The 23594-nt window shown below is 52.6% G+C and overlaps 1 protein-coding gene across 1 annotated transcript in view; it reads right to left on the bottom strand.

Annotated features, from left to right (window-relative positions):
- Window positions 1-23588, bottom strand: part of LOC136305937 (helicase SRCAP-like) — a gene marked incomplete at its 3' end in the record, with an annotated part of 44172 nt that extends 20584 nt beyond the window's left edge. The window contains exons 1-11 of the mRNA XM_066209262.1: window positions 23429-23588; window positions 21281-21332; window positions 21116-21188; window positions 20951-20964; window positions 15596-15781; window positions 13002-13187; window positions 9825-9965; window positions 8107-8337; window positions 6930-7106; window positions 6760-6841; window positions 4600-4689 (exon numbers count right to left, since the gene is read on the bottom strand). Of these exons, the coding sequence (XP_066065359.1) occupies window positions 4600-4689; window positions 6760-6841; window positions 6930-7106; window positions 8107-8337; window positions 9825-9965; window positions 13002-13187; window positions 15596-15766 (1078 nt within the window). The remainder of the gene's footprint in view (window positions 1-4599; window positions 4690-6759; window positions 6842-6929; window positions 7107-8106; window positions 8338-9824; window positions 9966-13001; window positions 13188-15595; window positions 15782-20950; window positions 20965-21115; window positions 21189-21280; window positions 21333-23428) is intronic.
- Between the last annotated feature and the right edge of the window lie 6 nt (window positions 23589-23594).

Genomic DNA, 23594 nt, shown 5'->3' on the forward strand with positions numbered 1-23594 from the left:
TGGATCACCTGGGGACACACCTGAGACACACCTGGGTCACCTAGGGAACACCTGAGACACACCTGGGTTACCTGAGACACACCTAGGTCACCTGGGGACACACCTGAGACACACCCGGGTCACCTGGGGAACACTTGGAGAACACCCTGAGTTACCTGGGGAACACCTGAACCACACCTGAACACACCTGGGACACCTGGGTGACACCTGAGACACACCTGGGACACACCTGGGTCACCTGGGGGACACCTGAGTTAGCTGGGGATCACCTGGGGAACACCTGCAGCACACCTGGATAACCCGAGACACACCTGGACACACCTGGGGAAGACTTGGGGAACATCCGGGTTACCTGGGGACACACCTGAACACACCTGGGTCACCTGGGGACACACCTGAGACACACCTGGGGCACACCTGGGGGTAGCTGGAACACACCTGGGGACACACCTGAGACACACCTGGGTCACCTGGGGGACACCTGAGACACACCTGGGTCACCTGGGGGGGCTCAAACACACCTGAGACACACCTGGGGCACACCTGGGGCGATTTTGGGGCGATTTTCCCAAATTTCGGGGCATTTTATTGAAAATCTTTAAATTTTGGGGGGTTTTTTTGCACTTTGGGGGATTTTGGGACATTTTAGGTGATTTTGGGGCAATTTTGGGTAATTTCGGGAGATTTTGGGGCGATTTTTCCAAATTTTGGGGCGTTTTATCGGCAATTTTTATTATTTTGGGTATTTTTTTGCATTTTGGGACATTTTAGAAGATTCTGGGTGATTTGGGGATTTTTGGGCGATTTTGGGGTGATTTTCCCTAATTTTGGGGCATTTTATCAAAGATTTTTTATTTTTTTTGGGTATTTTTTTGCACTTTGGGGGATTTTGGGACATTTTGGGTGATTTGGGGCGATTTTGGGACAATTTTGGGGGTTTTGAGTGATTTTGGGATTTTGGGACGATTTTTCCGCATTTTGGGGCATTTTAACGAGGATTTTTATTATTTTGGGGCATTTTTTTGCATTTTGGGGGATTTGGGGATATTTTAGGCCATTTTGGTGAATTTTGGGGCTGTTTCGAGTGTTTGGGTAAATTTGGGGCGATTTTTCCGCACTTTGACGTATTTTTAACGGAAATTTTTATTATTTCGGGTATTTTTTTTTGCATTTTGGGGGATTTTGGGACATTTTATGTGATTTTGGTGAATTTTGGGTGATTTTGGGATTTTCGGGCGATTTTTCCGTATTTTGGGGCATTTTATTACAAATTCTAATTATTTTTGCGTAATTTTTCGCACTTTGGGCGATTTCGGGAAATTTTAGAAGATTTTTGGCAATTTTGGGTGATTTTGAGAATTTTGGGCAATTTTTCCGTATTTTGGGATATTTTAACAGGGATTTTTACTATTTCTGGGGTTTTTTTGGATTTTTGGGGAGACTTTGGGACATTTCAGGTGATTTCGGTGAATTTCGGGTGATTTTGGGGCAATTTTTCTCTATTTTGGGGCACTTCATCAAAGACTTATTATTTTTGGGGGTTTTTTTGGCACTTCGGGGGATTTGGGGTCATTTTAGGTGATTTTGGGAGATTTTGGGTGATTTCGAGTGATTTTGGGGCAATTTTTCCGTATTTTGGGGCATTTTGTTGAAATTTTTAATTATTTTTGGGTAATTTTTTGCATTTTGGGGGATTTTGGATGATTTTAGGTGATTTTGGGTGTTTTGGGGTGTTTTTGGTGGATTTTGGGACATTTTGGGCTGATTTGGGGTGGATTATGGGTGATTTTGGGGATATTTTGGGGTGGTTTGGGGTGATTTTGGGGCATTTTGGGTGTTTTTGGTGGATTTTGGGATAGTTTGGGCTGATTTTGGGTGATTCGGGGTATTTTGGGTGATTTTGGGTGATTTTGGGTGGTTTTGGGTGGTTTTTGGGTGATTTTAGGTGGTTTTGGGGTGTTTTTGGTGGATTCGGGGTATTTTTGGTGGTTTTGGGTGATTTTGGGTCATTTTGGGTGGCTTTGGGTGGGTTTTGGGTGTTTTACGGATGTTTTTGGGTGGTTTTGGGTGATTTTGGGTGATTTGGGGTGGTTTTGGGTGATTTTGGGTGATTTTGGGGTGGTTTGGGGTGTTTTGGGGTGATTTTGGGTGATTTTAGATGCTTTTGGGTGATTTTAGATGTTTTGGGGTGTTTCGGGGTGATTTTGGGTGTTTTGGGTGATTTTAGGCGTTTTTGGGTGGGTTTGGGTGATTTCGGGTGATTTTGGTGGATTTTGGGGCAGTTTGGGGTGGTTTTGGGTGTTTTTGAGGGTTTTTGGTGAATTTTGGGTGGTTTTAAGTGTTTTTGGGATGTTTTTGGTGATTTTGGGATGTTTTGGGGTGATTTGGGGTGTTTTTGGCGTATTTTGGGTGATTTTGGGTGGTTTGGGGTGTTTTTGGTGAATTTTGAGATATTTTGGGTGGATTGTGGGTGATTTTGGGGATATTTTAGGGTGATTTTGGGGCATTTTGGGTGTCTTTGCTGGATTTTGGAATATTTTGGGGTGATTTTGGGGCGATTTGGGGGCATTTGGGGTGTTTAGGGGGGATTTGGGGTGATTTTGGGTGATTTTGGGTGATTTTAGATATTTTTGGGTGGTTTGGGGTGGTTTTAGGGTGCTTTGGGGTGTTTCGGGGTGTTTTTGGAGTGTTTTTGGGCGGTTTTGGGTGATTTGGGGTGTTCTGGGGTGATTTGGGGTGTTTTCGGTGGATTTTGGGGTATTTTGGGTGATTTTGGGTGGTTTTGGCTGACTTTGGGTGATTTTGGGTGTTTTTGGTGTATTTTGGATGATTTTGTGTGGTTTTGGGTGTTTTTGGTGAATTTTGGGTGGTTTTGGGGTGTTTTTGCTGGATTTGGGGTGTTTCGGGTGTTTTTGGGTGTTTGTGGGTGATTTTGGGGTGGTTTTGGGTGTTTTTGGTGGCTTTGGGGTGTTTCGGGATGTTTTGGGGTGATTTTGGGTGATTTTAGATGCTTTTGGGTCATTTTAGATGTTTTGAGGTTTTTTGGGGTGATTTGGGGTGTTTTGGGTGATTTTGGGGCATTTTGGGATATTTTGGCTGTTTTGGGGTGATTTTAGGTGTTTTTGGGTGTTTTGGGGTGATTTTAGATGTTTTGGGGTGGTTTTGAGTGGTTTTAGGAGGTTTTGGGGTGATTTTGGGTGTTTTTAGGTGATTTTGGGTGTTTAGGGGGTGATTTTGGGGCATTTTGGGATATTTTGGATGTTTTCCGGTGATTTTAGGTGGTTTAAGGTGTTTTAGGTGGATTTTGGGTGTTTTTGGGGTGTTTTTGGTGAATTTTGGGGTATTTTGGGTGATTTTGGGTGTTTTTGGGGTGGTTTTGGGTGTTTTTGGTGAATTTTGGGGTATTTTGGGTGATTTTGGGTGTTTTTGGCGTATTTTGGGTGCTGTGGGTGTTTTTGGGGGTTTTTGGGATGTTTTGGGGTGATTTTGGGTGGTTTTGGGTGTTTTTGGTGAATTTTGGGGTATTTTGGGTCATTCGGGGTGTTTTTGGTGTATTTTGGGTGTTTTTGGTGTATTTTGGGTGTTTTGGGGTGTTTTTGGGTGGATTTTGGGATGTTTTGGGGTGTTTTTGGTGTATTTTGGGATGTTTCGGGGTGTTTTGGGTGATTTTGGGATGTTTTCGGCCGGTTTTGGGTGGTTTTGGTGAATTTTGGGGTGTTTTGGGGTGTTTTTGGTGTATTTTGGGATGTTTTGGGGTGGTTTTGGGTGATTTTGGGATTTTTTGGATGTTTTTGGTGTATTTTGGGTGTTTTGGGATGTTTTTGGGTGGATTTTGGGTGTTTTTGGTGTATTTTGGGATGTTTCGGGGTGGTTTTGGGTGATTTTGGGATTTTTTGGGTGATTTTGGGATGTTTTGGGGTGTTTTGGGGTGTTTTTGGCTGGTTTTGGGTGTTTTTGGTGTATTTTGGGTGTTTTGGGGTGTTTTTGGGTGCATTTTGGGATGTTTTTGGGTGTTTTTGGTGTATTTTGGGATGTTTCGGGGTGTTTTGGGTGATTTTGGGATGTTTTCGGCCGGTTTTGGGTGGTTTTGGTGAATTTTGGGGTGTTTTGGGGTGTTTTTGGTGTATTTTGGGATGTTTTGGGGTGGTTTTGGGTGATTTTGGGATTTTTTGGATGTTTTTGGTGTATTTTGGGTGTTTTGGGATGTTTTTGGGTGGATTTTGGGTGTTTTTGGTGTATTTTGGGATGTTTCGGGGTGGTTTTGGGTGATTTTGGGATTTTTTGGGTGATTTTGGGATGTTTTGGGGTGTTTTGGGGTGTTTTTGGCTGGTTTTGGGTGTTTTTGGTGTATTTTGGGTGTTTCGGGGTGGTTTTGGGTGATTTTGGGATGTTTTTGGGTGTTTTTGGTGTATTTTGGGATGTTTCGGGGTGTTTTGGGTGATTTTGGGATGTTTTCGGCCGGTTTTGGGTGGTTTTGGTGAATTTTGGGGTGTTTTGGGGTGTTTTTGGTGTATTTTGGGATGTTTCGGGGTGGTTTTGGGTGATTTTGGGTGTTTTTGGGGTGTTTTTGGGTGATTTCGGGTGTTTTGGGATGCTCACCCTCCCTGGCCAGGTCGTCGAGCTCCTGCTGGTGATCGACGTCGCCCTCGAGGCGCTCCTGGGCCGCGATGGTGTCCTCCTCGTCCTCACCTGGGCGGCGCCGAAACGGCGCCAAAGCGGCACCAAAATGTCACCAAAGTGTCACCAAATGGTGCCAGAGTGTCACCAAATGGCACCAAGAGTCACCAAATGTCACAGAAATGGCACCAAGAGTCACCAAAATGTCACCAAATGGCACCAAGTGTCACCAAGTCTCATAAAAACGTCACCAAGTGTCACGAAAATGCCACCAAATGTCACCAAACGTTATCAAAGGTCACCAAGTGTCACAGAAATGGCACCAAGAGTCACCAAAAAGTCACCAACTGTCACCAAATGTCAGCAACGTGCCACCAAACGACACCAAAAATCACCAAAAAGTCACCAACGTGTCACCAAATGGCACCAAATGTCACCAAGTGCCACCAAAACGTCACCAAATGTCACCAAATGGCCCCAAAGTGTCACCAAACGGCACCAAAGTGTCACCAAATGTCACCAAATGTCACCAAAATGGCACCAAAAGTCACCAAAAAGTCACCAACTGTAACCAAATGTCAGCAACGTGCCACCAAACGACTAATCACCAAAAAGTCACCAAAGTGTCACCAAATGGCACCAAACGTCACCAAGTGTCACCAAATGTCACAAAAATGGCACCAAGAGTCACCAAAAAGTCACCAACTGTCACAAAAATGGCACTAAATGGCACCAAAGTGTCACCAAGAGTCACCAAATGTCACAGAAATGGCACCAAGAGTCACCAACGTGTCACCAAATGGCACCAAAATGGCACCAAAGTGTCACCGAGTGTCACCAAATGGCGCCAAGTGTCACCAACTGTCACCAAATGGCGCCAAATGGCACTAAAGTGGCACTAAGAGTCACCAAAACATCACCAAAAGTCACCAAGAGTCACAAAAACGTCACCAAGAGTCACCACGTGTCACCAAGTGTCATTAAAAGGCCACCCAATGGCACCAAATGGCCCCAAAGTGTCACCAAATGGCACCAAATGGCCCCGAAGTGACACCGAGTGTCACAAAAATGGCACCAAGAGTCACCAAAAAGTCACCAACGTGTCACCAAATGGCACCAAAACGGCACCAAAGCGTCACCGAGTGTCACCAAATGGCGCCAAAGTGTCACCAAATGGCACCAAACGTCACCGAGCGTCACCAAATGGCGCCAAAGTGTCACCAAATGGCACCAAACGTCACCAAGTGTCACCAAATGCCACAAAAATGGCACCAAGAGTCACCAAAAAGTCACCAACTGTCACAAAAATGGCACCAAGAGTCACCAAGTGTCACCAAAATGTCACCAAGTGTCACAAAACGGCACCAAATGGCACCGAGTGTCACCGAGTGTCACAAAAATGCCACCAAGAGTCACCAAGTGTCACCAAACGGCGCCAGATGTCACCAAAGTGTCACCAAGAGTCGTCAAGTGTCACCGAGTGTCACAAAAACGTCATAAAGTGTCACCAAACGGCACCAAGAGTCACCAAAACGGCACCAAACGTCACCGAGCGTCACCGAGCATCACCCAGCGTCACCAAAATGGCACCAAAGTGTCACCAAATGGCACCAAACGGCACCAAATGTCACCAAGTGTCACCAAACGTCACCAAAGTGTCACCAAAGCGTCACCAAATGGCACCAAACGTCACCAAGTGTCACCAAATGCCACAAAAATGGCACCAAGAGTCACCAAGAGTCACCAAGTGTCGCAGAATCGTCACCGAGAGTCACCGAACGGCGCCGAAAGGTCACCAAAAGGTCACCGAAAGGTCACCAAAAGGTCACCGAAAGGTCACCGAAAGGTCACCAAAGGTCAGCAAAAGGTCACCAAAAGGTCACCCGGCGTCACCAAAGGAGGAAAAAAAACCCCAAAAATAAATGACCGCCCCTCCCCCTCCCCCCCAGGTGTGTCCCCTCCCCCCCCAGGTGTGTCCCCTCCCCCCCCAGGTGTGTCCCCTCCCCCCCCAGGTGTGTCCCCTCCCCCCCAGGTGTGTCCCCGCCCCCCCAGGTGTGTCCCCTCCCCCCCAGGTGTGTCCCCTCCCCCCCAGGTGTGTCCCCTCCCCCCCCAGGTGCGTCCCCGCCCCTCCCCCCCTCCGACCTTCCTCCTCCTCGGCCTCGAACTCGTCGTCGTCCTCCCGGGGTCCCCAGGGCGGGGGAGGGTCCCGGGAACCGCGCAACACCTGGGGGAGGGGGGGGAGGGGCCAGGTGAGAGGGAGGAGACACACCTGGGGGAGGGGAGGGGGGGGGAGGGGCCAGGTGAGGCGTTACCTGCGGGGGGAGGGAGCCCAGCAGGTCCCCCAGGGGCCGGGGGGGGCTCTCGGCCGAGGCTGCGAAGGGAAGGGCAGGTGAGGGCGGGCACACCTGAGCCGCACAGGTGAGACCCCGACCCCGCCCTGAGGGCACAGGTGACACCTGAGCTCCCACAGGTGAGACCCCGACCCCGCCCTGAGCGCGCAGGTGACACCTGAGCTCCCACAGGTGAGACCCCGACCCCGCCCTGAGTGCGCAGGTGACACCTGAGCTCCCACAGGTGAGACCCCGACCCCGCCCTGAACACGCAGGTGACACCTGAGCCGCACAGGTGAGACCCCGACCCCGCCCTGATCGCACAGGTGACACCTGAGCTGCACAGGTGAGACCCCGACCCCGCCCTGAACGCGCAGGTGACACCTGAGCTCCCACAGGTGAGACCCCGACCCCGCCCTGAGCGCGCAGGTGACACCTGAGCTGCACAGGTGAGACCCCGACCCCGCCCTGAGCGCGCAGGTGACACCTGAGCTCCACAGGTGACACCTGGACCCAATCCAAACCTTCCAGGCACCACCTGGATGCCACAGGTGACCTCGAACTCCCTCAGGTGTTACCTGTACAGGTGCATTTACCTGTCCAGGTGTGCTTACCTATCCAGGTGCGTTCACCTGTCCAGGTGTGTTTACCTGCACAGGTGAGCGGAGCGCGGCGCTTTGAGGCTGCAACTCAACCCCGACCCTCCCCAAGTGACCCCAGACCTCCCCAAGCGTTACCTGTCCAGGTGTTCACCTGTCCAGGTGTGTTCACCTGTCCAGGTGTGCTTACCTGCACAGGTGAGCGGGGTGTGGCGCTTTGAGGCTGCGACTCAACCCCAACCCTCCCCAGGTAACCCCAGACCCCCCCCCCCCAAGCATTACCTGTCCAGGTGTTACCTGTCCAGGTGCGTTCACCTGTCCAGGTGTGTTTACCTGTCCAGGTGCGTTCACCTGTGCAGCTGAGTGGGTTGCGGCGTGTCGAGGCTGTGGCTCAACCCCAACCCTCCCCAGGTAACCCCAGACCCCCCCCCCCCAAGCATTACCTGTCCAGGTGCGTTCACCCGCCCAGGCGCGTTCACCCGCCCAGGTGCGCTTACCTGCGCAGGTGAGCGGGGCGGGGCGCGGCGCGTTCAGGCTGCGGCTCAGCAGGTCCGAGTAGCGCTCCGTCCGCCCCTCCCCCCCTCCAGGTGACCCCTCACCCCTCCCCAGGCGCGTTCACCCGTCCAGGTGTGTTTACCTGCGCAGGTGAGCGGGGCGGGGCGCGGCGCGTTCAGGCTGCGGCTCAGCAGGTCCGAGTAGCGCTCCGTCTGGCCCACGATGAAGTCCAGCTGCAGGTCCAGCGCCTTCTTCCGCTTCTCCTCCAGCCGCGACTGCTGCTTGAACTGCACCACCTGCGCCGCGCGCCCCGCCCTCAGCCCCCCGGCCGCACCTGGGCGCGCCGGAGCTCGCCGGGGGGCGCCCGGGACGCACCTGGGGACACCTGAGCTCGCCTGGGGGCGCCCGGGACTCACCTGGGGACACCTGAGCTCACCTGGGGGCAGCTGGGGGATTCTGGGACACACCTGAGCTCGCCTGGGGGATCCTGGGACACACCTGGGGACACCTGGGGACACCTGAGCTCACCTGGGGGATCCTGGGACACACCTGAGCTCGCCTGGGGGCGCCCGGGGGATCCTGGGACACACCTGAGCTCACCTGGGGGATCCTGGGACACACCTGAGCTCACCTGGGGGATTCTGGGACACACCTGAGCTCACCTGGGGGATCCTGGGACACACCTGAGCTCACCTGGGGGATCCTGGGACACACCTGAGCTCGCCTGGGGGATCCTGGGACACACCTGAGCTCGCCTGGGGGATCCTGGGACACACCTGAGCTCGCCTGGGGGCGCCCGGGGGATTCTGGGACACACCTGAGCTCGCCTGGGGGATCCTGGGACACACCTGAGCTCACCTGGGGGATCCTTGGACACACCTGGGGACACCTGGGGACACCTGAGCTCACCTGGGGGATCCTGGGACACACCTGGGGACACCTGAGCTCACCTGGGGGATCCTGGGACACACCTGGGGACACCTGAGCTCGCCTGGGGGTGCCCGGGGGATCCTGGGACACACCTGAGCTCACCTGGGGGCGCCTGGGGGATCCTGGGACACACCTGAGCTCACCTGGGGGATCCTGGGGGATTCTGGGACACACCTGAGCTCGCCTGGGGGATCCTGGGACACACCTGGGGACACCTGAGCTCACCTGGGTGCGCCTGAGCTCACCTGGGGGCGCCTGGGGGGATTCTGGGATACACCTGAGATCACCTGGGGGATCCTGGGACACACCTGAGCTCACCTGGGGGCATCTGAGGGCACCTGGGACAGACCTGAGATCACCTGGGGGGGGGCTGGGGGCACCTGGAGGATTTTGGGACACACCTGAGATCACCTGGGGGCGGCTGAGGGATTCTGGGACACACCTGAGCTCACCTGGGGGCGCCTGGGGGGATTCTGGGATGCACCTGAGCTCATCTGGGGGCAGCTGGGACACACCTGGGGTTACCTGAGCTCACCTAGGACACACCTAGGCTTGCCTGAGCTCACCTGAGCTCACCTGGGGGCGCCCGGGACACACCTGGGGGATTCTGGGGGCCTCTTGGGGACACCTGGGATCACCTGAGAACGCCTGGAGGCACCTGGGCTACACCTGGCGTAGGCGCCTTCCAACCCTCCCCAGGTGTGCCCAGGTGCGTTCCCTCCCCCCCAGGTGTGTTTTATCCCCCCCAGGTGTGTTTTACCCCCCCAGGTGTGTTTTATCCCCCCCAGGTGCGTTCCCTCCCCCCCAGGTGTGTTTTACCCTCCCCCAGGTGCGCCCAGGTGCGCCCAGGTACCTTCTCGACGCTGCTCCAGAAGTGGCGCACCTCGCGGGCGATGGCGGCGGCCACGCGGCGCAGTTTGGCCTGCTCCTCGCGCTTGGCGCGCTCCTGCCGCTGCCGCTGCTCCTCGTGGTGCCGCATCACCATCCGCACCACCTGCCGCAGGTGGGACACAGGTGAGACAGGTGAGAGACAGGTGAGACAGGTGAGACAAGTAATGGGACAGGTCAGGGATATGCCGAGTCCGCTGCTCCTCGTGGTGCCGCATCACCATCCGCACCACCTGCCGCAGGTGGGACAGGTAATGAGACAGGTGAGACAGGTGAGATAGAGACAGGTATGGACAGGTAATAGGACAGGTGAGGAGACAGGTGAGGGACACGCCCCAAGCCCGCTGCTCCTCGTGGTGCCGCATCACCATCCGCACCACCTGCCGCAGGTGAGACACAGGTGAGACAGGTGAGAGACAGGAGAGACAGGTGCGAGACAGGTGAGACAAGTGAGAGACAGGTGAGACAGGTGAAACAGGTGAGACAGGGAAGACAGGTGAGACAGATAATGAGACAGGTGAGGGACACGCCCCCAGCCCGCTGCTCCTCGTGGTGCTGCATCACCATCCGCACCACCTGCGACAGGTGGGACAGGTAATAAGACAGGTGAGACAGGTGAGAGACAGGGGAAAGACAGGTGAGACAGGTAATGGGACAGGTGGGACAGGTGAGACAGGTGAGACAAGTAATGAGACAGGTAATGAGACAGGTAAAGGACACACCCCAAGCCCGCTGCTCCTCGTGGTGCTGCAGCGCCATCCGCACCACCTGGGACAGGTGGGACAGGTGAGACAGGTAGGACAAGTGGGACAGGTAATGAGACAGGCCAGACAGGTGAGACAAGTGAGACAGGTGAGAGACAGGTGAGACAGATAATGGGACAAGTGAGGGACACGCCGAGCCCGCTGCTCCTCGTGGTGATGGATCACCATCCGCACCACCTGGGACAGGTGAGACAGGTGAGACAGGTGGGACAGGTGAGAGACAAGGAAGAGACAGGTGAGGGACAGATGAGACAGGTCATGAGACAGGTAAGACAGGTGAGACAAGTGACACAGAACAGGTGAGACAGGCGAGACACAGAACAAATGAGACAGGTGAAACACAGGTGAGACAGGTGAGACACTGCACAGGTGAGACAGGTGAGACACAGGTGAGATACACGCAGGTGAGACAGACACAGACAACTGCTAACACAGACAAAAGGCAGGTGAGACAGGTGAGGGCCAGGGAACCCAGGTGAGACAGGGCCAGGGAACCCAGGTGAGACAGGTGAGGGCCAGGGAACCCAGGTGAGACAGGTGAGGGCCAGGGAACCCAGGTGAGACAGGTGAGGGCCAGGGAACCCAGGTGAGACAGGTGAGGACCAGGGAACCCAGGTGAGACAGGTAAGGACCAGGGAACCCAGGTGAGACAGGTGAGGGCCAGGGAACCCAGGTGAGACAGGTGAGGACCAGGGAACCCAGGTGAGACAGGTGAGGGCCAGGGAACCCAGGTGAGACAGGTGAGGGCCAGGGAACCCAGGTGAGACAGGTGAGGGCCAGGGAACCCAGGTGAGACAGGTGAGGACCAGGGAACCCAGGTGAGACAGGTAAGGACCAGGGAACCCAGGTGAGACAGGTGAGGGCCAGGGAACCCAGGTGAGACAGGTGAGGGCCAGGGAACCCAGGTGAGACAGGTGAGGGCCAGGGAACCCAGGTGAGACAGGTGAGGACCAGGGAACCCAGGTGAGACAGGTGAGGACCAGGGAACCCAGGTGAGACAGGTGAGGGCCAGGGAACCCAGGTGAGACAGGTGAGGGCCAGGGAACCCAGGTGAGACAGGTGAGGACCAGGGAACCCAGGTGAGACAGGTGAGGGCCAGGGAACCCAGGTGAGACAGGTGAGGGCCAGGGAACCCAGGTGAGACAGGTGAGGGCCAGGGAACCCAGGTGAGACAGGTGAGGGCCAGGTAACCCAGGTGAGACAGGTGAGACGCAGCCGAGGGCTCGCCCAGGTGTCGTCACAGGTGTGCCCAGGTAACCAAAAGTCACCCCAAACCCACCCGGAACCTCCCCCCAAACCCCGCCCAGGTGTGCCCAGGTGTGCCCAGGTGACACCTGAGCTTCTCCAGGTGTTCAAACCCACCTGAGATCTCACCAGGTAACCCAAAACCACCAAGGAAACGCCCAAAATTTGACCGAATTTCGCCCAAATTTCCCCCAAATTTCACTCAAGTTTCACCCAAATTTCACCCAAATTTTGCCCACATTTCACCCAAATTTCGCACAAATTTTACCAAAATTTTGCCAAAATTTCGCCCAAATTTTGCACAAATTTTGCCCAAATTTTGCCCAAATTTCGCCCAAATTTTGCCCAAATTTCGCCCAAATTTCACACAAATTTCACCCAAATTTCACCCAAATTTCGCCCAAATTTCGCCCAAATTTCGACCAAATTTCTCCCAAATATAACCCAAGTTTCACTCAAATTTCGCCCAAATTTCACCAAATTTCACCCAAATTTCACCCAAATTTCACCCAAATATAACCCAAGTTTCACCCAAATTTCACCCAAATTTCACCCAAATTTCACCCAAATTTCGCCCAAATTTCACCAAATTTCGCCCAAATTTCACCCAAATTTCACCCAAATTTCACCCACATTTCGCCCGAATTTCACCCAAATTTCACCCAAATTTCGCCCACATTTCACCCAAATTTCGCCCACATTTCACCCAAATTTCACCCAAATTTCGCTCAAATTTCTCCCAAATTTCACCCAAATTTTGCCCATATTTCGCCCAAATTTCACCCAAATTTTGCCCAAATTTCACCCAAATTTTGCCCAAATTTCACCCAAATTTCGCTCAAATTTCTCCCAAATTTCACCCAAATTTCGCCCAAATTTCGCCCAAATTTCACCCAAATTTCGCCCAAATTTCACCAAATTTCGCCCAAATTTCCCCAAATTTCACCAAATTTCACCCAAATTTCGCCCAAATTTCGCCCAAATTTCACCCAAATTTCGCCCAAATTTTGCCCAAATTTCACCCAAATTTCGCCCAAATTTCGCCCAAATTTTGCCCAAATTTCACCCAAATTTCACCCAAATTTCACCAAATTTCGCCCAAATTTCGCCCAAATTTCGCCCAGGGGCGTTACCTTCCTGGCCACGCCCCTCTTCCAGCGCCGCTCCTGGGCGAAGTCGGCGGCCAGCCACTGCATCTCCTCGCACAGGTAATCCCAGTGCACCTTGGGCCGCGCCGGCTCCGGCACCTTGGGCAGGCGGCGCAGGGACCAGAAACCCTCGCGCTTCATCTCGGCCACGCGGTGCTCCACCTCGGCCTCCTGCGCAGGTGAGGGGGACAGGTGAGCGACAGGTGAGAGAAGAAAAAAAATTCGGAGAAAATGGGAAAAAATCCCGAAATTTGAGGCCAAAAATTGGAAAAGTTGCATTTATTTGGCTGAAAATCACCTGAGTTCGCACCTGAGCGATTTACCTGGGGACAGGTGAGCGACAGGTGAGCGACAGGTGAGTGACAGGTGAGGGGAGGAAAAAAATTCGGAGAAAATGGGAAAAAATCCCGAAATTTTAGCCCAAAAATTGGATAAATTGGATTTATTTGGCTGAAAATCGTCTGAGTTCGCACCTGAGCGATTTACCTGGGAACAGGTGAGCGCACAGGTGAGTGACAGGTGAGGAAGTGGAAGAAAAAACCCCCAAAATGACAAAAAAAAACCCCAAAATTTCTCAAACAAAAACCACCAAAAAAATAAAAAAAAAATTGCCCAAAAAAACGCCGAAATTTCGTCGTTTGTCACACCTGGCCACAGGTGAGGGGCGGGGGAGGGGCGGGGCAAGAAACTCCCTCCCGAAAACATCCCAGTCCATCCCAGTTCCCTCCCAGTCCATCCCAGTCCATCCCAGTTTATCCCAGTCCATCCCAGTCCATCCCAGTTCATCCCAGTCCATCCCAGTCCATCCCAGTTCATCCCAGTTCCATCCCAGTTCATCCCAGTTCCATCCCAGTTCCATCCCAGTCCATCCCAGTTCCATCCCAGTCCATCCCAGTTCCATCCCAGTCCATCCCAGTCCATCCCAGTTCCATCCCAGTTCCATCCCAGTCCATCCCAGTCCATCCCAGTTCCATCCCAGTCCATCCCAGTTCCATCCCAGTCCATCCCAGTTCCATCCCAGTCCATCCCAGTTCCATCCCAGTCCATCCCAGTCCATCCCAGTTCCATCCCAGTTCCATCCCAGTCCATCCCAGTCCATCCCAGTTCCATCCCAGTTCCATCCCAGTTCCATCCCAGTCCATCCCAGTTCCATCCCAGTTCATCCCAGTCCATCCCAGTTCCATCCCAGTTCCATCCCAGTTCCCTCCCAGTCCCTCCCAGTCCCTCCCAGTCCATCCCAGTTCCATCCCAGTTCATCCCAGTCCATCCCAGTCCATCCCAGTCCATCCCAGTCCATCCCAGTCCATCCCAGTCCATCCCAGTCCCTCCCAGTCCATCCCAGTTCCATCCCAGTTCATCCCAGTCCATCCCAGTCCATCCCAGTCCATCCCAGTTCCCTCCCAGTTCCATCCCAGTCCCTCCCAGTCCATCCCAGTCCATCCCAGTTCCATCCCAGTCCATCCCAGTTCCCCCCTAAACCCCTCCTGGTGTAACTCAAGCCCCTCCCAGTATAACCCAGCAAAACCCACCAAAACAAACCAGTACAAACCAGTTTAACCCAGTACAACCCCGTGTAACCCAGTAAAACCCACCAGTATGAACCAGTATAACCAGTATAACCCAACGTGACCAGTATAACCCACCAGTATAAACCAGTACAAACCAGTACAACCCAGTATATACAGTATAAACCAGTATAACCCAGTATAACCAGAATAACCCAGTATAAACCAGCATAACCAGTATAACCCAGTGTAATCCACCAATACAAACCAGTATAAACCAGTTTAACCAAGTATAACCCAACGCAAACCAGTATAACCCAGTATCAACCAGTAGAACCAGTTTAACCCGGTATAACCCAACGCGACCAGTATAATCCACCAGTATAAACCAGTCCAAACCCAGTATAAACCAGTCCAAACCCCGTATAAACCACTCCAAACCAGTATAAACCAGTCCAAATCAGTATAAACCAATCCAAACCCAGTATAAACCACTCCAAACCCCGTATAAACCAATCCAAACCCAGTATAAACCAGTCCAAACCAGTATAAACCAGTCCAAACCAGTCCAAACCAGTCCAAACCCAGTATAAACCAGTCCAAACCAGTATAAACCAGTCCAAACCCAGTATAAACCAGTCCAAACCAGTATAAACCAGCCCAAACCCAGTATAAACCAGTCCAAATCAGTATAAACCAGTCCAAACCAGTCCAAACCAGTATAAACCAGTTTAGCCCTTACGTGCTTGGCCTGCTCGGCGATCTCGGCCGGGCTGCGCTCCCACAGCCAGGGGGCGCCTTTCCCTGAGCCCCACCCAGCCCAAACCCAGTACAAACCAGTATAAACCAGTCCAAACCAGTCCAAACCAGTACAAACCAGTATAAACCAGTACAAACCAGTCTAAACCCTTACGTGCTTGGCCTGCTCGGCGATCTCGGCCGGGCTGCGCTCCCACAGCCAGGGGGCGCCTTTCCCTGAGCCCCACCCAGCCCAAACCCAGTATAAACCAGTATAAACCAGTCCAAACCAGTCCAAACCAGTATAAACCAGTATAAACCAGTCTAAACCCTTACGTGCTTGGCCTGCTCGGCGATCTCGGCCGGGCTGCGCTCCCACAGCCAGGGCGGCTCGGGGGGGCCGGGGGGACCCTCGGGGGGAGGGTCGGGCCGCGGGGGGCCGGGGGGGGAGGGGCTGCCCGGGGAGCCCGAGGAAGAGGCCGGAGACACGGGGCTGGAGCCCGTCATTCTGCCCGCCGGCACCTGCGGGGGAAGATTCGGGGGGAATTTAGGGGATTTGGGGAAAATTTGGGGAAATTTGAGAAATTTTGAGAAATTTTGAGAAATTTGGGGGAAATTTGGAGAAAATTTGGGGAAAATTTGGGGGAAATTTACAGAAATTTTGGAGATTTTGGGGGGAAATTTGGGGAGGTTTTGGGGAAAATTTGGGGGAAATTTGGGGAAATTTGAGAAATTTTGAGAAATTTTGAGAAATTTGGGGAAATTTGCGGGAAATTTGGGGGAAATTTGGGGAAATTTGGGGAAATTTGGGGGAAATTTGGAGAAAATTTGGAGATTTTGGGGGGTTTTAAGGGGTTTCGGGGACACGGGGCTGGAGCCCGTCATTCTGCCCGCCGGCACCTGCGGGGGGAGATTTGGGGGGAATTTAGGGGATTTGGGGAAAATTTGGGGGAATTTGGGGGAATTTGGGGGAAATTTGGGGAAAATTTGGGGGAAATTTGGGGGAAATTTGGGGAAAATTTACAGAAATTTTGGAGATTTTGGGGGGAAATTTGGGGAGGTTTTGGGGAAAATTTGGGGGAAATTTGGGGAAATTTGAGAAATTTTGAGAAATTTTGAGAAATTTGGGGAAATTTGCGGGAAATTTGGGGGAAATTTGGGGAAATTTGGGGAAATTTGGGGGAAATTTGGGGAAAATTTGGTGATTTTGGGGGGTTTTAAGGGGTTTCGGGGACACGGGGCTGGAGCCCGTCATTCTGCCCGCCGGCACCTGGGGGGAGAGATTTGGGGGGAATTTAGGGGATTTTGGGGAAATTTGGGGGAATTTGGGGAAATTTGGGGAAATTTTGGGGAAATTTGGGGGAAATTTGGGGGAAATTTGGAGAAAATTTGGAGATTTTGGGGGGTTTTAAGGGGTTTCAGAGACACGGGGCTGGAGCCCGTCATTCTGCCCGCCGGCACCTGCGGGGGGAGATTTGGGGGGAATTTAGGGGATTTTGGGGAAATTTGGGGGAATTTGGGGAATTTTGAGAAATTTGGGGGAAATTTGGGGGAATTTTGAGAAATTTTGAGAAATTTGGGGGAAATTTGGGGGAAATTTGGAGAAAATTTGGGGAAAATTTGGGGGAAATTTACAGAAATTTTGGAGATTTTGGGGGGAAATTTGGGGAGGTTTTGGGGAAAATTTGGGGGAAATTTGGGGAAATTTGAGAAATTTTGAGAAATTTTGAGAAATTTTGAGAAATTTGGGGGAAATTTGGGGGAAATTTGGGGGAAATTTGGGGGAAATTTGGGGGAAATTTGGGGGAAATTTAGGGAAATTTGGGGAAATTTGGGGGAAATTTGGGGAAATTTGGGGGAATTTGGAGGAAATTTGGGGAAAATTTGGGGGAAATTTGGGGGAAATTTGGGGAAATTTGGGGGAAATTTGGGGGAAATTTGGGGGAAATTTGGGGAAATTTGGAGGAAATTTGGGGGAAATTTGGGGGAAATTTGGAGGAAATTTGGAGGAAATTTGGGGAAATTTGGGGAAATTTGGGGAAATTTGAGGGAAATTTGGGGAAATTTGGGGGAAATTTGGAGGAAATTCGGGGGAAATTTGGGGAAATTTGGGGAAATTTGGAGGAAATTTGGGGGAAATTTGGGGAAATTTACAGAAATTTGAGGGAAATTTACAGAAATTTTGGAGATTTTGGGGAGAAATTTGGGGGGATATTGGGGAAAATTTGGAGAAATTTGGGGAAAATTTGGAGGATTTTGGAGAAATTTGGGGGGATTTTGGGGAGAATTTTGGGGAGATTTGGGGGAAATTTGGGGGATTTGGAGAAGAAATTTGGGGGAATTTGGGGGAAATTCAGGGGATTTTGGGGGAAATTTGAGGGAATTTGGGGATTTTTGGGGAAAATTTGGGGGGTTTTGGGGAAAATTTGGGAGAAATTTGGGGAATTTTGGGGGTTTTCGGGAAATTTGGGGATTTTTGGCGAAATTTTGGGGATTTTTGGGGCAATTTGGGGAATTTTGGGGAAATTTGGGGGATTTTGGGGGAAATTTGGGAGAATTTGGGGAAATTTGGGGATTTTGGGGGAAATTTTGGGGATTTTGGGGGAAATTTGGAGAAAATTTGAGAGATTTTGGGGAAAAATTTGGGGAATTCTGAGGAAATTTGGGGAATTTGGGGGGAAATTTGAAGGAATTTTGGGGGAATTTTGGGGATTTGGGGAAATTTCACGTTTTTTGGGGATTTCTGGGGATTTCGGGGGTTCCCTGGAGAAATTTCAAGGGAATTCGGGGGAAATTTGGGGAATTTACGGAGTTTTGGGCCCATTTTTGGGTCATTTTTGGGTCATTTTTGGGCGATTTTGGGACCATTTTTGGGACCTTTTTTGGGTGATTTTGGGGCCATTTTTGGGTCATTTTTGGGCGATTTTGGGACCATTTTTGGGACCTTTTTTGGGCGATTTTGGGGCCATTTTCGGGACCATTTTTGGGCAAATTTGGGGCCGTTTTTGGGTGACTTTGATGCCGTTTTTTGGGTGATTTTTGGGCGATTTTGGGGCCGTTTTTGGGGAGATTTTGGGACCGTTTTCGGGGTGAATTTTTGGGACCATTTTTGGGTAAATTTGGGGCCCTTTTTTGAGCAATTTTGGGGCCGTTTTTGGGTGATTTTTGGGCTGGTTTGGGGTGATTTTGGGGTCATTTTTGAGCCATTTTTGGGCCATTTTTGAGTCATTTTTTAGACCTTTTTTTGGCCATTTTTGGGTCATTTCTGGGTCATTTCTGGGCCATTTTTTGGACCTTTTTTGGGCCATTTTTTGGCCATTTTGGGTCATTTTTGGGTCATTTTTCGGTCATTTTCGGCCCATTTTTGGGGCCATTTTTGGGTCATTTTTGGTCATTTTTGGGACCATTTTTGGTCCATTTTTGGGTCATTTTTCCGCCATTTTGGGTCTGGTTTTTGGGGCCATTTTTCGGTCATTTTTGGGTCACTTTTTGGCCCTTTTTGGGGCCCTTTTTGGGGCCATTTTTGGTCATTTTTGGGCAATTTTTCCGCCATTTTGGGTCCATTTTTTGGGGCCATTTTTGGGTCATTTTTGGTCCATTTTTGGGTCATTTTTCGACCATTTTGGGTCCGTTTTTCAGGGCCATTTTTTGGTCATTTTTGATCATTTTTTGGCCCTTTTTTGGGGCCATTTTTGGGTCGTTTTTCCGCCATTTTGGGTCTGGTTTTTGGTATCATTTTTCTGTCATTTTTGGGCATTTCCTGGGACCGTTTTTGGGTCATTTTTGGTCATTTTTGGGACCAATTTGGGTTATTTTGGGGTCATTTTTCGACCATTTTGGGGCCATTTTTGGGGTCATTTTTGGGTCATCTTTGGGTCATTTTCGGGCATTTTTTGGGGCCATTCTTGGGCCATTTTTGGTCACTTTTGGGCCATTTTTGGCCCTTTTTTGGGGCCATTTTTGGGTCATTTTTCCGCCATTTTGGGTCTGGTTTTTGGGGCCATTTTTAGGTCATTTTTGGGACCATTTTTGGGTCATTTTTCCACCATTTTGGGTCCATTTTTTGGGGCCATTTTTGGGTCATTTTTGGGTCATTTTTGGTCACTTTTGGGCCATTTTCGGCCCTTTCTTGGGGCCGTTTTTGGGTCGTTTTTCAGCCATTTTGGGTCCGTTTTCCGGGGCCGTTTTTGGGTCATTTTTGGTCCATTTTTGGGTCATTTTTTGGCCATTTTGGGTCCGTTTTCCGGGGCCGTTTTTGGGTCATTTTTGGGTCATTTTTTGGCCATTTTGGGTCCGTTTTTCAGGGCCATTTTTTGGTCATTTTTGATCATTTTTTGGCCCTTTTTTGGGGCCGTTTTTGGGTCGTTTTTCGGCCATTTTGGGTCCATTTTCCAGGGCCATTTTTCGGTCATTTTTGGGTCATTTTTGGTCATTCTTTGGCCCTTTTCGGGGCCGTTTTTGGGTCGTTTTTCGGCCATTTTGGGTCCGTTTTTCGGGGCCATTTTTCGGTCATTTTTGGGTCATTCTTGGTCCATTTTTGGGTCATTTTTTGGCCATTTTGGGTCCGTTTTCCGGGGCCGTTTTTGGGTCATTTTTGGTCCATTTTTGGGTCGTTTTTCGGCCATTTTGGGTCCGTTTTCCGGGGCCGTTTTTGGGTCATATTTGGTCCATTTTTGGGTCATTTTTTGGCCATTTTGGGTCTGTTTTTCGGGGCCGTTTTTGGGTCATTTTTCGGCCATTTTGGGTCCGTTTTTCGGGGCCATTTTTCGGTCATTTTTGGGTCATTTTCGGCCCTTTTTTGGGGCCGTTTTTGGGTCGTTTTTCGGCCATTTTGGGTCCATTTTCCAGGGCCATTTTTTGGTCATTTTTGGGTCATTTTTGGTCCATTTTTGGGTCATTATTCGGCCATTTTGGGTCCGTTTTCCGGGGCCATTTTTCGGTCATTTTTGGGTCATTTTTGGTCATTCTTTGGCCCTTTTCGGGGCCGTTTTTGGGTCGTTTTTCGGCCATTTTGGGTCCGTTTTTCGGGGCCATTTTTCGGTCATTTTTGGTCCATTTTTGGGTCGTTTTTCGGCCATTTTGGGTCCGTTTTCCGGGGCCGTTTTTGGGTCATTTTTGGTCCATTTTTGGGTCATTTTTTGGCCATTTTGGGTCCGTTTTCCGGGGCCGTTTTTGGGTCATATTTGGTCCATTTTTGGGTCATTTTTTGGCCATTTTGGGTCCGTTTTCCGGGGCCGTTTTTGGGTCATATTTGGTCCATTTTTGGGTCATTTTTTGGCCATTTTGGGTCTGTTTTTCGGGGCCGTTTTTGGGTCATTTTTCGGCCATTTTGGGTCCGTTTTTCGGGGCCATTTTTCGGTCATTTTTGGGTCATTCTTGGGCCATTTTTGGGTCGTTTTTTGGCCATTTTGGGTCCGTTTTCCGAGGCCATTTTTGGTCATTTTTGGGCCATTTTCGGCCCTTTTTTGGGGCCGTTTTTGGGTCGTTTTTCGGCCATTTTGGGTCCGTTTTCCGGGGCCCCCGTCCCGCTCTCCCCCCTCCCCTCCCCCTCCCGACTCACCTGGGGGTGCAGAGGTGGGTGGGGGTGGGGCGGGGGGGGCCCCGGGGCCGCCCCCCCCCCCCCGGCCGCAGGGGCTGCTGGGTAGGGGGCGCCTCATGCTGGGGGGGGGCGCCCGGGCGGCCCAGCCTCACCTGAGCCGCGGCACCTGCGCGGGTGAGAAGGCGCCTGAGACACGCCTCCGGCCCCTCCCCCCCCTTCACCCGCGCGGCTCCTCCCACAGCGGAGGCGGGCCACGCCCACCGGAGCTGAGCCCTCCCAGCCTCAGCCGGCGCCTGACCTGCCCCTCCCCCCCTCACCTGTGTGCGCGGGGCCCTCCTCCTCCTCCTCACACTCCACTTCCACGGTGCCGGTGAGGCGGGGGGCGGCGTCCTGGGAGGGGGAGGGGACAGGTGAGACGCGCCCGGGGACGCACCTGGAGGAGGGGGGGGGGGGGGACAGGTGAGTGGGGGCGGGGCACGCACCTGGGGGGATTCCTGGGCACACCTGAGAGCAGCTGGGGGCACCTGAGAGCACCTGGGGGGGGGGGGGAGGGGGGGAAAGAACAGGTGAGTCAGGGATGGGGGCACACCTGGGGGACACCTGAGAGCACCTGGAGGGGGGGGGAGGTCCTGGGCGCGCCTGAGCGCACCTGGGGGTCACCTGGGGGTCACCTGGGGGTCACCTGGGGGTCACCTGAGCTCACCTGAGCTCACCTGGGGCTCACCTGAGCGCACCTGGGGGTCACCTGGGGGTCACCTGAGCTCACCTGGGGGTCACCTGAGCTCACCTGAGCACACCTGGGGCTTACCTGGGGGTACCTGGGCACACCTGGGGGTCACCTGGGGATCACCTGAGCTCACCTGAGCACACCTGGGGGTACCTGGGCACACCTGAGCTCACCTGCCCCTCCCCCTGTGAGTTCCCCTCCCCCCTCTCAGGCGCTCTGTGAACTCTGACCTTTGTGGGCGGGAGGGGCTCACAGAGCTTTGGGGTCACCTGAGGTCACCTGGGGTCACCTGGGGTCACCTGACGCACACAGAGAACACCCAGACCCCAAAGTGACCCCAACATGACCCCAAAGTGACCCCAAATGACCCAAAAACCCAAACTGAGACCCCAAAGTGACCCCAAATGACCCCTAAATGACCCCAAAGTGACCCCAAAACTCCAAAGTCGCCCCAAAACCCCACACTGACCCCAAAGTGACCCCAAATCCGAGACCCCGAATCCCAAAATGACCCCAAATCCCACAGAGTGACCCCAAAGTGACCCCAAAGTGACCCCAAATCCCAAAGTGACCCCAAATCCGGGACCCCAAATCCGAGACCCCAAATCCGAGACCCCAAATCCGAGACCCCAAATCCGGGACCCCAAATCCGAGACCCCAAATCCGGGACCCCAAATCCGGGACCCCAAATCCGAGACCCCAAATCCGGGACCCCAAATCCGAGACCCCAAATCCGGGACCCCAAATCCGGGACCCCAAATCCGAGACCCCAAATCCGAGACCCCAAATCCGGGACCCCAAATCCGAGACCCCAAATCCGAGACCCCGAATCCCAAAGTGACCCCAAAACCCCAAAATGACCCCAAAGCGACCCCAAACCCCAAACCTGAGACCCCAAATCCAGGACCCCAAATCCCCCCCAAACCCCTCAGAAATCCCCCCAAACCATTCACACCCCACAGAAAATCCCCCCAAACCCCTCAGATCCTATAGAAATTCCCCCCAAACCCCCCAAACCCCACAGAAAATCCCCTCAAACCCCTAAAAAATCCCCTCAGACCCCTCAGCAATCCCCCCAAACCCCTCAAACCCCACAGAAAATCCCCCCAAACCATTCACGCCCCTCAGAAATCCCCCCCAAACCCCTCAGAAATCTCCCCAAACCCCTCAGACCCCACAGAAAATCCCCCCAAACCCCACAGACCCCACAGAAATTCCCCCCAAACCCCACAGACCCCACAGAAAATCCCCCCAAACCCCTCAGACCCCACAGAAAATCCCCTCAAACCCCTCAGACCTCACACAAAATCTCCCCAAACCCCTCAGAAAATCCCCTCAAACCCCACAGAAAATCCCCCCAAACCCCTCAGAAAATCCCCTCAGACCCCTCAGAAATCCCCTCAATCCCCCCAAACCCCACAGAAAATCCCCTCAATCCCCCCAAACCCCTCAGACCCCACAGAAAATCCCCTCAAACCCCTCAGATCCTACAGAAAACCCCCTCAAACCCCACAGAAAATCCCCTCAGACCCCTCAGGCCCCACAGAAAATCCCCTCAAACCCCACAGACCCCTCAGCAATTCCCCCAAGCCCCACAGAAAATCCCCTCAAACCCCACAAACCCCACAGAAAATCCCCCCAAACTCCACTGAAAATCCCCTCAAACCCCTCAAACCCCTCAGCAATCCCCCCAAACCCCTCAGACCCCACAGAAAATCCCCTCAAACTCCCCAAACCCCTCAGCAATCCCCTCAAACCCCCTCAGACCCCTCAGCAATCCCCCTCAAACCCCACAGACCCCACAGAAAATCCCCCCCAAACCCCTAAAAAATCCCCCCTAACCCCTCAGGCCCCACAGGAATCCCGCCCCGAGCCGGGGGCTCCCTCTCCGCTCGCCCGTTACCGATGGCTCCGGGCCGGTCCTCACGGGGGGGGAACGGGGAACCGGGGCCGGGAGGAGGAGGAGGAGGGAGGAGGAGGCGGAAGGACGGGAGGGAAGGTGAGGGGGGGGCCCCGGGGAGGCGCCTCCGCTGCCGCTCCGCCTCCAACGCCAAATGGCGGCCGGGTCC

Source organism: Chamaea fasciata, unplaced genomic scaffold (assembly GCF_029207755.1).
Source record: "Chamaea fasciata isolate MVZ Bird 193981 ecotype frontalis unplaced genomic scaffold, bChaFas1.0.hap1 SCAF_805, whole genome shotgun sequence".
In the NCBI taxonomy this organism is placed as follows: domain Eukaryota; kingdom Metazoa; phylum Chordata; class Aves; order Passeriformes; family Sylviidae; genus Chamaea; species Chamaea fasciata.